A 13,802-nucleotide genomic window follows, 5' to 3' on the forward strand; every position below is an offset into this window, starting at 1 on the left:
GAATTATATAATGAAAATAATATTGATGCTAGGATGAATTAAGGGGCTGTTGGGGGGGGAGCCCAGTTGCACTTTTCATAAATTGCAATAATTCATTTTCATTCGCTGGCTATTTCCTGTTTGATTTTTTAAATGAAAGTTTTGTATGTTTGAGGAATGTGATTAAACTGTTTTATCTCTTGACAAAAATATATTCCTTATTATATTAATGAATGGAGGATTTCTGAATGACAAAGGGGAACTCTATTCATACTTGGATAGATGTAATGGAAAATGTGGGAGAGATGCTGGCTAGGAAATAATCAGAGAAGAGAGGCAGGAGCCCCCAGCTGCTTATGATCAAAGGAAGAAACGTAGGAAGGACTTCCCTTAATGAATCAAGCAGCTCAAAGTGGCAGCTAGACTTGCAGACTTTTAGACTTGCAAGATTGATATCTGCCTGCCCAGGTAAACCAGACAGGAAACATGTTGACAGAATCTTGCAAGTCTGAAAATACAAACTTCCTGCCAGCAATTTTAACTGCTTGATCCATTGGGGCGGGTACTTGACAAGTTTCTTTTCTTGACTGTCCTTTTATTTATTGAGATTTATTTTTTTATCCTGCCTTTTATTATTTTTATAAGTAACTCAAACGAGTAACAAGTAACAAGAAGCAGGTATGGGGGCTCTCTTGTCTGATGGTTTCCTAAGAAGAATCTCTTCCCCTCCTTCCCCAAAATCATCCAGACGTTCCATTACACCGAATTACATGATTTTGCTCCTGTGTGGAGAAGTAGAATTTCAGCCAGTTTCATTGTTTGTATTAGAATATAATTTGGTGCTTCTTAAACTTGTTCATTTCATTCTTGCTCTAAAAATAGAACAGGTTCACTCACAGCATATGTAATCATTCTCTTTCTATATTTAGAGAGCTGAACAAAATGCCTGCTAGGCTTAAGAGCAGATCTGCCCCATTCTTGATGCACCAGGATTCACTTTCCAACCATATCATGGACCCATTATAAAACCTTGAGATTATTAAATTTTGAGATGGTACCTTTTAATGAATAATTAATTTAACTTGGGATGTACTCAGCTGAAGCTAAAAAGTATACAGTGATATTAAAAAAAACTGCCCTAAATTTTTGAATGCCACTATAGTATTATATAATACTATGCCCCAAGTCCTAAATTTAAATTGAGAGAACCCAATTTAAACAAATAAAACATATTTATTCCTGGATTTGAGAAAAATCCAAAGCTACATATTTGTGTACAGCAAAAGTATGTGAAATAAAGATGTAGTGGGAGTCACAACTCATTGTATCAGGTGATGTGACAAGACTTAATCCTCCCTCCCCCCCTTTCTAGATTTGGGGTTGAAATAAAAATTGCGAGGCCTCGGAGAGAAAAAGAACTACTATATCCATGTTTAAAAGTTCCCAAGATATCTTGAAATCATGTTACTGAATTTAAGCCATAATATGGTGATATGGTCTCTGGTGATAAAATGTACTTTATCTCCCAGAGGTCTTTCACTTTTAGTTCCTTCTTTGTTTTTAATGAGGGAATCAAAAAATAAAAATAAAAAAACCCACCCAAAATTGCACTATAATAAATAACACATATGGTCATTTGACTATTGAATTTTGATAATGTGATTGTGGAATATTGAGTGCGGGTAAACAGGATTTTGAGAGAGAGAATATTTTATATGAGTCCTGCTATTCAGTAAGTTGCTATTAAACCAAAAAATTATTTAGTGCAATATATATAAATCAGACTCCCCAGTTACTCTCCTAAAAAATAATTGTTTGCATTTATTTGCAGAAGGAGTTGCAAGGCTGTTATGAAAAGGAACTACAGGTAGTCCTCGACTTATGACCACAATTGAGCCCAAAATTTCGGTTGATAAGTGAGACATTTGTTAAGTGAGTTTGCCCCACTTTATGACCTTTCCTGCCTCCGTTGTTAAGTGAATCACTGCAGTTGTTAAGTTATTAACATGGTTGTTAAGTGAATCTGGCTTCACTCAATGACTTTGCTTGTCAGAAGGTGGCAAAAGGTGATCCCAGGACACTGCAATTGTCATTTTAATCACATGACCATGGGAATGCTGCATGTCACGTCGTAAGTGTGAAAAATGGTCATAAGTCACTTTTTCCCCAGTGCTGTTATTTGGAATGGTCACTAAACAGACTGTTGCAAGTTGAGGACTACCTGTGTTACATTTAGGCTTTGTAAATTAGGTGTGTTTCTACGTATGCAACATGTCTCTTTTGAGTCTTAGAAGAAACGTAGTGGACAAATTTCTCTGCTTTAGAAGTCAGATATAATTTGGCATGCTGAGTAAGCCACTTGGCCTAGTTCATACATAATACTAGGGCATAGATCACGGCTTGGAAACTAGAAAAACTAGACTTATTTCATTTAGCGTAAACCAAACAAAGTACATTACAATGTATCAAGAGGTTAAGTCATTTCTCACAATGTAAACATTTGATTGATATTGTCTTTATGAAATAATGTTTGTTTTCATTACTCTCATTCAAAGGGGTGGTGGAAGCAGAATTCTTATTTAGTTTCTCTGTCTCCCCTTCCGTGTGTGCGCACGTGTGTGTAGAGAGAGACTTATCTATGCGGTTTTAGATTTTTCTCTTCTATTTATTGTCTATTAAGTGACAAAGAATATATGAGGCAATTAAAAGCCGATGAACCACTTCCTGACGAGCCAGCAACAAAGCAATGAGAATATTGCCTCAGTAGAACTTTCAGTTGAGAAGGGGGAGAAGAAAAAGGAAGTGAAAACAGAATTGCTTAGCTGTGAAAAATCATTTCAAAACGATCCCTAGTTTTAGCAGGTGACAACAATCCGTGAAGTGGCAATTCTGTCTTTAACTTCAGACTTTACAGTAAAGGCAACAAAAAGAGGGAGGGAAGAAAAGGATGGAAATGAAGGAAAACAGATTAGATGGCGTAAGTGGTCCTCGACTTATGACCACAATTGGGCTGTAAATTTCTGTAGCTAAGCGAAACATTTGTGAAGTGAACTTTGCCCTGTTTGATAACTTCTCTTGCCACAGTTGTTAAGTGAATCACTGCAGTTGTTAAATTAGTTGTTAAGTGAATCTCCCTTCCTTGTTGACTGCTTGTCAAAAAATCGCAAGATGTCACCGTGTGACTCTGGAACACTGCGACTGTCATAAATATGAGTCACTTGCCAAGCATCCAAATTTTAATCATGTGACCATGGAGATGCTGCAATGTAAGTGTGAAAAGTGGTCATACATCACCTTTTTTAATGCTATTATAACTTTGAACTGTTGTAAGTCGAGGACTACCTGTATTAATTGCAATGCCCAGCAGAAATGAAAACAGTTCTGAGTGAGGAAAAGATAGTTATTCCACTATTTAAATTGTATAGATAAAAGTTCATCATTTTTCTTATAATACTGTATAGCTAGAACAGATGAAACAGGGCAGGCAATTTCCCTGAAATATGTTGCATTCTCTAACATCTATAAATAGGCCGGAATGTTTTGTGTGATAACTTTCCATCCATACCATATGATAAATTTCTGGAAAAGTTTTTATAATCATCTTTTTTAGCATGCTTTTTGAGAGTGTTTTTGATGTCATTGTGGATGCAGTAAAAAGTGTAATTTAAGAATTAATAGAATAAGCTTGATTTTAACTACATTTATTGGATCAAAATCTAAAACCAAAATTGTTATAAAAAGGCTGACTGGTTGTTTTTTTTAAAATCAGAGTGGTTACTGCATTACTTACATAATCAATACCAATGTCTTTAATTTTAATTTGGATATATTATTTTCCACAATCAGTTACAGAGCAAGTACCCTGCAGTGCACTTTAAAATGCTCAGCAAGTTAAACCAAATGGTTCTTAGCCTTTAAGACCTGGTCCATTAGACTGTTTTAATGATGTCCATTGTGCTAATTGAGTGTTCTTGTGGTTTTGGCTTTGTTTCAGTAAGATGCCCAGAGTTTGTGGAATTGGGTCTGTATATGAATTATGCAAAATAAAGAGTTTAATCTCTCAAAATATCTTCAGAAATTTTCCTCATGCATGTATGAGTTTGTGTGTAAAAATACAGGGCATCCAGCTTTGATTGGTGGGTTAGTAAATTAAAGTTATCTATAGGGGCTTCTGTGAAAGTAGTATGCTTAATGGATTAGGACTGCTATTTGGCTGCCAGGATGCTAGTGAATGGTTTATTGCATTTTGTCTGTGGGAACAACATACTTTTTTAAAAAACAAAACACACAAATGAAAAAAAGCATTGTCTAACGCCCAGAAACTTGAATCTTTGATTAGAGAGATGTAAAGATTAGCCCTGCTGCATAAGTGACAACTGTACAATCTGTTATTTTAGTGGGTTGAATATAGGAAACTCTGTGTGTGCATTAGATCATCTGGTAATTTAAAAAGCCATTACTGGATGCTGACTATTCAGTTGAATAACCTTGAAAGTACAGTGTGATGACAACTTGATTGATTCCATCATTCAAAGCAGTGTTGGCAAAAAAATGAGATAGCAAATTAGATGAGAGACCATTTTTTCCTCTTATAAATGGAAATGCATTCTCAAAGTTATACCTTGACACAGAGAAGTCATAAAGTAATAAGGTAAAAGTAATAAAAAGTAAACAATTATTCTCAATACTGGTATTTTTAAAATAAAAATTAAATATTGTGTATGAATGTTTTCATTTTTTAAAATTAAGAACATATTCTGACTGCTTCTTTTAACTGACCTGAAAATGGAAAATTTGCCATTTTTGTTTAAGTTTAATTTTTATAATATTTAAGATTATATTCTTTCATTACACATATATTGATATGGTAATTTAACATTGCATTTGACAACAATCTGTATCTAAAATTATGTTTATTGTTTTCTGAACAACATTTAATACCAAGTATTGCTTGGGTTTCAGAAAATATTTAGGATATTTTTACATATTTATATAATTCTGCACATTATTCTAGGTATAAAATAAACTTGTGCTTTCTTTTTTTACTTTAATTGGCTTTTGTTCAGGTAAAAAGAACATATTCCCATGGTACATACAGAGCAGGCCCGATGAGACAAATCAGCTTGGTTGGAGCAGTAGATGAGGAAGTTGGAGATTATTTTCCAGAGTTCCTTGATATGTTGGAAGACTCACCTTTGTTAAAAGTAAGATGTAGATATTTATATATGTATATGTCAACTTGTATGTTACATTCATATTTTAAGAGTTTATACTTTAATTTCTTAAAACTGCATCCATTGCACATCTTCAAGCAAAACTGAAATATTAAAATTCCGAAGCTCATAACATGTAGATAGTAGGTTGTCTCTTGCAGAAATAGGCATGTTTGCAATGCTCATCACTTTGATTTCAAAATATTGGGAATGTACAAGTTTTGGTCTTGGTTTCAATCTCAGTTCAAATTGAATGTTCCAATGGTTTGCATTAATCAAATTGCCAATCATGTTTGTAGATTGATACCCAGTGCTTTTTCATTTTGTAAAATAAATAAATAGTTTAAAATAGTATCAGAAACTAACATAGATTTTAAACATAAGTGTTTCATTTTAGTGTACTTTACCATGGGGGACTCTTTCTAGTCTTAAACTAGAAAGTCGGAAAGATAGCGATGATGGTCCCATCATGTGGGTACGTCCAGGAGAACAGATGATTCCTGTGGCAGATATGCCAAAGTCGCCTTTCAAAAGGAAAAGGTATGTTGTAATAAAATCTGGTTGTCTTTAATATTCAATAATATTTAATACTCGGTTCCAGGATTGGTGTAGCAGAAGGAATGGCAGAATCTGGGAGGTGGAGTTAAAAGAGCAATCAGTCTAGAATCCTATGTAGCCACAAGCAGACTAAGTCCAACCTCCCTTGAATTCCCTTGACCTTTAACTCTTAAGCAGGTACCTGCCTTTAGTTGAGAAGATTCTGGTACATAGGTTTATGTGTGAACCTGATCTTTCCTGTCTGACAATTGGCAATGCAGTGACTGTGTATAGCCAGTGCATAGAGGGCAGGCCCTAAAGAACTGGTTTCTCAGTTATCACATATTTTGTCCAAAACAGCAGCTAAAATCTAAAAAGGGCTTTAGAGATTGATGTCAGATAGTTAATTAAAGATTATGTTAATGTTCCTCCTCCCCCCACCTCTTGCTCTTAAAGATGCTATTTCCTGCCAAAGAAATAAATTTATTTAATAATTATTCCTTTTAAGAAAATAAGCAGCCCACATTGCATACAGCAGGTATGCCACTTTTTAATGTTATTTGGGTTCTCCCCCCCCAATTATTTCAGTAATCATTAAATAAAATAGATAAATCCATCAACCTAACACAAAAATATATTTTTAAAGGGTGGGGTCCCTTTCCCCAAATAGAAGAAAGAAAGAAAGAAAGAAAGAAAGAAAGAAAGAAAGAAAGAAAGAAAGAAAGAAAGATGTAAATACTGGATTTACAAATGGAATTGGATGATCATTTAAAAAAAATCAGTATACAAATAATGTATCAAAAGTATGATGTGGAATAATTATACGGCTGTATAATTACTTTATATTGTTATATATGTTTTGTTTTTTGTTTTTTCTTGTGTTTTTCTTTCTGTTTTTAAAGATTAAAATGTTTAATAAAAACTATTTTTTTAAAAAGTATGATGTGGACTATGCGTTTACATTGAAATATCAGAGAAATTATTTCATAAAATTTATAAATGGATTTGGGTAAAATGATAAGAACTTTGTCAGGAAAGCAAAAATTGTAGAGGAAAATGGGAGTTAGATTTTTATGTATGGCAGCAGTACCCAACTTTTTCGGCACCAAGGCCTGGTTGCGTGGAGGACAATTTTTCCTTGGCTCCGAGGTGGGGCAGGGGAGGAGGATCACACAATCTAGATCTCTTCCATATGCAGTTTACAGTAGAGTTCATTCCCCTATGAGAATCCAGTACCTGATGATCTCGGTTGGGGCTGGAGCAGTAATGCTAGCACTGGGGAGCGGTTGCAAAATAAAGATGGAGCTGGCTCACTCGTTTTCTCGCTGCTCACCTCCTGCTATGTGGCCCAGTTCCAAACAGGCCATGGACCGATACTCGTCCACGGCCCAGCGGTTAGGGAGCCCTGTTTATAGGACTTAAAGAAGGCTGGAAGGAAGGAAGAAAAAAATAAACTAAAATTAGTTTGTCCATGTTCAATTATGAGTTGCTATCTTTGGTGACATTCAATGGTTAAATAATAATAACAACAACAGATTGGGTAGGTCTTTCTGTGATTTAATTTCATATGTAAATACTCATTTTTGCAGAGTTTGATCAGACATGCTCATATCTATGACTCTGGCCTTAAGTGTTTTTATTTAGTCTTTAGGCAGACATGTCTCAGTGTTGAGAACTCAGTGCTCGTATTTTGACAGTGTGGTGGAGGCTTCCTTTATGGAAAGGGATATGGTTATGTTAATTAAAGAGTCGGGTATGGTCTAGTGATAAAGGTGTTGTGGTTTAGGGCAAGGAAAATCCCAGGATCACATCCACTTTTAGCCATAAAAAATCACTTGGTGCTGTTTGGATTAATCACCCTTTCTCAACCCATCCTATCTCATGGAAGAATTGGAAAGCGGTGTGATGTGTGTGTGTGTCTTTCTCTGTGTGTGTGTGTGTGTGTTGGGATCGGGTTATTTGTAGGACTGTCTCTCTCCAGTTTATGCTGTGAGTGAAATTAAGCCTATGAAGCTGAAATCTTTAAAATGAGTAAGTACAATTTCTTTTATTTTGTTTTAACAGAACTACCAATGAAATTAAAAATCTGCAGTACCTACCTCGTACTAGCGAGCCTCGTGAAATGCTTTTTGAAGACAGGACGCGAGCACACGCAGATCACATAGGACAAGGGTTTGAACGACAGACTACAGCTGCCGTTGGAGTGTTAAAGGCAGTGCGTTGTGGAGAATGGTATGTAATTGCTAGTCGATTCAGGAAAATATCTGCAAAATACTAGACGTATTTAGCAATGAGAAAATTGTCCGAAAGTGGGTTATGATAGCATCTTTCAAGTACTTGAAGGGGTGTCTCACAGAAAAAGATCAAGCCTTGTTTTCTGTCATTCAAAAGTGCAAAATATGGCACACCGATGTTTATAGATAGAATATAGCTCAGAATTGTGGGCTACTTGGTATTCTCTGAGCGTGATGGTTTTCTTGCAGACATTTCATTACCAAACTAGGTAACACCATCAGTACTAAAAGGGAGTGGCGTTTGCTCTTATTTTTGTATACTGGTGGCTTGCCCTGCCAGTGTAAGAGCAAACCTCACTCCCTTCTAGCACTGATAATGTTAATTGGGTAATAAAATGCCTGCAAGAAAACTACCAAGCTCAGAGAGCACCAAAGACCCCACACAATGATTTTTAATTATAGATCAGGGCAGTTTTGGATTAGGAAATATATCTTATCGATAAGAGCAGATTGATAGTGGAACCAATTAAACCAAGAGATTTTGAGATCTTTTTCACTGGATATCTTCAAACATACTAGTCTGGGAGGTCGGATTAAATGTCTTTTTCCCATTTTTTTCTAGGCATTTTATCAAAAATAAAATTTAGTAAGAATTTTCATATTAAACAGCATTCAGCAGCATTAAAGGAAGACATTTAAAATGATTCTGAAGGAAGACTTATTTTTGTTGCCATATTTATCAGTGGGGGTAATCCACACAGTTACCTAGAAAATGAAAATTATATCTTGATTGGAGAACTGGTAATTACCCTGGCACTTGAAGAATGGAAGAATGGGATAATAATAAATAAATCTTTTGAAATTGGATTATATAGTTAGTAGTAAAGCCTCCAAGTCCTTGTGACTTACTCTACGGATATTTCCAGTCTCCATGTAGTTTTCTTGGAAATAATACTTTGCTTCTATCTGTTTCTGATGGTTACTCATCCCTGCACCTTAACCAAGATGGTCTCAGCATAACTTCCAACCTCAGACAGTGCTAGCCAGATGCTGCTCTGCACTGAGTCAGCAGCTTATCTGACTTGTGAATCCTACTGCTTTATTCTCTTCTCATAGCTCAGTGAAAAACATTTCTTGAATTCATTTCCGTGAGTCTGTTGCCGAACTATTTGGTTCTCTCCTCACTAAGCAACGATTAGTACAAGATGCTGAACTTTGGCATCAATTACTACAATGCCTTTCTTTATATCTGTTAAATTTAAATTGAAAGATATGCTAAGTGAGCTTTATTTCCACGGTATACTCAATACATGGGACAATTTTCAATAGTCCCTTTTTACATTTTGTACAGTTACAAAAGCAATATTGCTGTATGACATTTAATTTTCCAGTAATTGTATATCAGAATCAACTTCTAGTTACAGAACGCAATAGGAAAGAAAAGCCAACAAGCAAATAGAGACACGCAGAGAGAGGGAGTGGGAGAGGGAGGGAGGGAAGGAAGGAGGGAGGGAGGGAGAGAGGGTGAGAAGAGAAAAGATGCTTTTCTTTTTCTGATTGGCTTGAAGAAAATGTCCAGTTTTAATAATCTTGGAAACAGGCTGTTCCTATATATTTATCTCTTGACGAGCATGTACATGTGGATAGTACACTGGACATCATGATGTGATGAGAAACCAATGACAGAAATCACGCTATTGAGGTGGATCTCTCAAAGCCAGTAATTTTACTTTGGGATTTCACAAGTTTTTTTTATTCTCATCTTGATTTCTTGATCCGTGTAGTTTCCTCATTTCACTATCTTATATCACCCACGATATACCTCTTAAGTCACTACGAAATAGAACTCAACAGCTTTTGGGATGGCTTTGCTGTAGTCCAACCCTTCAAACTGCACTTATCAACATTGTAAGGCATTTCCCCCCTTAATGAAGATTAGAAAATTTATTTGCTTTAAAAAAAAAAACAATTTGTAAACTGCTAACGTTCAAAGGTGGTTTATGAAATCCATTAGCATAGCCGTCCTTCAACTGTTTTTCCTGTTTCATTTTCCAACATAGCTATCGCCTCTTCTTGGTTGCAAGAATAGTTCATTGGCTGGTTGATAGACTTCAATATTAAATTTTTCATCTTCATTCTCAATGTTTTTGTCTGATGGATGAAAGAACTTTCATTTGCTAAAGTGATATTCTCAACATCTAATACTTCCTATTTTGGGCACAAAGAAGAAGAGCTATTTTTGAAAGAAACGATAATGTAAATTATACAAATTGTACATCAGTGAACTGCAAGATAGGATTGGCAAGTGGTTCGTGATGCCTTTCAGCACTACTGGTTGATGCAATTTGCATACTGCAATCAGCTGGGCACTCCATCTGTGATCGTGCAGCCTGATGCCAAGATCTTCCCCTGGCTGAATTTCCCCCCCTCCTCTATTCATCCTTCATCCTCAACTGCTTGAGTGTTTTAGGAACCGTGCGCCAGAATAAGCCAGTCTCATCTGCATTGCAAATCCGACACAGTGTGAGGCATTCATTCTGGGTTATTTTATGTAACCTTTCCCTTAAAGCCTAACTTTCCTCCATTGGGACAAACCTTCCGCCATCTGTATGTTCACAGTTCCAAGATTAGACAGTTCCACAGACATGCAAATCTAGGTGTACTTTTGCAGTCGTATTAACTGCTAATTTTTAGTTTTATTCCCCATAATAAATGTCACCCTGAACATAGTGTTCCGCCACTGCTTCTTCGCTAAGTGGGGTTTCGTGTTCTGCTTTAAATGTTTTTTATCCTAAATGCAGTTTATGTGCTGCTATGATTTATATGACACTAAAGACATAGTTCTGTACAGGTAGTCCTCGAGTTACAACCACCATTGAGCCCAAAATGTCTGTTACTAAGCGAGACAGTTGTTAAGTGAGTTTTGTTTGATTTTGTGACCTTTTTGCCACATTCATTGAGTGAATCACTACAGTTGTTAAATAAGTAACACGGTTGTTAAGTGAATCTTGCTTGTCAGAAGGTGATCCCATGACCCCGGGACACTGCAACCGTCATAAATGAGTCATTTGGTTGACTTGGCCTTCCATCCTTCCAAGGTTGGTAATACGAAGACCGAGATTGTTGGGGGCCATATGCTGACTGTATAAATCGCTTAAAGAGGGCTGTAAAGCACTGTAAAGCAGTATATAAAATTTAAGTGCTGTTGCCATTATCCTTGCCGAGTGTCTGAATTTTGATTACGTGGCCATGAGGTTGCGGCAACGGTCATGAGTGTGAAAAAATGGTCGTAAGTCACTTTTTTCTGTGCCGTTGTAACTTTGAATGATCGCTGAACGAGCTTTTGTAAGTCAGAGACTTACCTGTACAGCTCTTTGCATTGTAAGTTTAGCTTCACTTGCTTATAAAAAATTACTAACCATTATTAATAATTCTGAATGGCAACTTTTTTCTTTCCTCCCATGTATAGGGTTGAACAGCCTCGCATAACCAAAGACGTAATTTGTTTTCACGCAGACGATTTCTTAGAAGTAGTTCAACGACTGCAGTTAGATTTGCACGAGCCTCCACTTTCCCAGGTAACTGTCTCGATGGCCGGATGACGTTTAAGAATGTTCCGAATCTTTGAAGGGGGGTTCTTTTATTTTCTCTCTTTTTCCTTCTAGTGCGTCCAATGGGTGGACGACGCGAAACTTAACCAGTTACGAAGGGAAGGCATCCGATACGCCAGGATTCAGTTGTACGATAACGATATTTATTTTATCCCACGGAATGTTATACATCAGTTTAAGACGGTTTCAGCGGTGTGCAGTTTGGCGTGGCACGTGCGGCTCAAGCTCTACCACTCGGAGGCCGAAAACCAAACCGCCTGCGACACGGATCCCCCGACCGATGCCACGTCTTCTGTGACGGGACTTCAGACTGTGGGTGCCACCCATCCCGCAGACGTCCACGCCTCCGAAGGAACCAAATTCTTAAGTAGCCTTCAGACGAAATGCGTGAAACAAGAGGTTTTGTGCCCGCCACACGAACCCGATTTATCTCTCCAGAATCCCGAGGAGACCCTTCCCGTCGACCTTCCAGAAAAGATGGCGGCCTCAAGTGCTGCAGAATGTCCGAAAGTGAAAGCGAGACTGGATCACGCATATTTGACAGGGTGGAGACTTGAGACTGACCAGAACCCTGAGCCTGGCCACAAATACTTACAGGACAGCTTGTGCCCCGGGGGTCGTGTGAATCTGAAAGACACGAGACCCAGGAGCTCATCTTACCCAAGTCTGCATGGCAAACCAGAAGATGATTTTTTGTGTTAAGTGTGTCTGTGTGTGCGTGCGCGTGGGCGTGGGCGTGCGTATATGTTTTTAAAGTACTTTTAAAATATAATGACGACAATGTAAGGAGGCTTACATTCTGTGAGGCAGGATGTCTTTTCCTGGCCTGCCCTTGCAGTTGTGGCAACATAAAAATAGTACATGTAGCTTTGTAACATTCCTCAGTGCCTGTCCGTAACTGTAAACTGTTTGAAAGCACTTAGGGCCAGATGCACTGTAAACACTGCAGGTATAACATAAAAAAAAGTCTTTAAATATGAGTTGTAGGTTTTAGAATAGAGCTGACATTTAACATATATATTTTTTGTAAGATAAGCCAGAATTCTTTTTGACAATTCCAGGCTTTTCCATAGAGCTTATTTATATCATTTTTTTTTCCTTTTTAAATGTGTCAGCACTGTAGTGTAAATAGCCTTTTTTTAAAAAAAACAAAACGAACACAAAACAAAAACAAAAAACTTTTTAGTGTGATTTATATTAAAATGTGAGCCGCTTAATAAAGGTTCATAATACTTATTTTTATTTTGGAAAATCTCAATCCTGGTTTAAAAAAAAAAAGGGAAATATTCTTATATTAAAAATGCATAGATGTATTAAGTAAGATAAAATTTGTTGTTGAATTTCCACAAAATCCTATCTGGAGAAGAATAAGAAGGTTCATTTCCTTTTGGTCGGATGCTAGACAGGATGTCAGAATGAAAGCATAACTTTCTTCCTTTTTCCTATCTTACGAACGTTAGACTTCAGCAAGGATTGAACATTTGAGTACTCTTGACTGGCATATCACTAAAGTGGAGTCCTAATGAGTGCAAATCGTAAATAAATACAAAAAAAGAGGGATTAAAAAAAAGAATACTACTTCAGTTTGCCAGTTATTTGAACAAAATATATAAATAGACCAGCAGTGATCTACTTAATTCCTTTTCCCCCCCTATCCTTTGGCTGGGCCCTTAATTCTGTAATGGCAACAAGCAGATGACGAAAGAGAGTTTTACGATAAATGTAAGAAAGGGGAGGGGGGGAAGAGCATCTCATTCCTCATGCGTCTGGCTGAATAAAGTTAGGAACATGCTTAGCTTAATTCCTTCTGTGCCAGAACCTAAACGTTTTCCTGTATGTAACAGAACACAGAAACAGCTGTCTCTTTCTGACCCTCTTTTTTTTGGCACAAATTATGACTTCCATTATTCCCAGCGGGGAGTATAATATGAAAAAAAATCCATTAAAATATCCACCCGTCTCATCAATTCCATTTTGAGCCTTCAGCTTTGCCATTCAGGTGATGACTATTTTCGCAGCATCACCCCCCCCCCCCGGCCCCACAATTCGGTTAAATACGCAATAAAACCTCTCCTGGTCATATCAGTTGAATATCTTAGCTTGCATAGCTGTAATTGTGGTAATTTTTAGAGACAAGCAAATCATTAGACTTCATTTGCTTGTGGGATTTTATTTTATTTTTTACAACGAGGTTTAATGTGTGGGCCTGAATCCAAAATGCCACAGAA

The 13,802-nt window shown here is 36.9% G+C and overlaps 1 protein-coding gene across 1 annotated transcript in view; it reads left to right on the plus strand.

Annotated features, from left to right (window-relative positions):
• Positions 1 to 13,147, plus strand: part of RSBN1L (round spermatid basic protein 1 like) — a 33,720-nt gene extending 20,573 nt beyond the window's left edge. Inside the window, exons 4-8 of the mRNA XM_087722350.1 lie at positions 5,046 to 5,183; positions 5,590 to 5,732; positions 7,794 to 7,961; positions 11,433 to 11,541; positions 11,629 to 13,147. Of these exons, the coding sequence (XP_087578476.1) occupies positions 5,046 to 5,183; positions 5,590 to 5,732; positions 7,794 to 7,961; positions 11,433 to 11,541; positions 11,629 to 12,276 (1,206 nt within the window). The 3' untranslated portion in view covers positions 12,277 to 13,147. The remainder of the gene's footprint in view (positions 1 to 5,045; positions 5,184 to 5,589; positions 5,733 to 7,793; positions 7,962 to 11,432; positions 11,542 to 11,628) is intronic.
• The last annotated feature ends 655 nt before the right edge of the window (positions 13,148 to 13,802 follow it).

Source organism: Thamnophis sirtalis, unplaced genomic scaffold (assembly GCF_051295495.1).
Source record: "Thamnophis sirtalis isolate CommonGarterSnake01/CBP01778 unplaced genomic scaffold, rThaSir2_p1.2 scaffold_9, whole genome shotgun sequence".
Taxonomy (NCBI): Eukaryota; Metazoa; Chordata; class Lepidosauria; order Squamata; family Natricidae; genus Thamnophis; species Thamnophis sirtalis.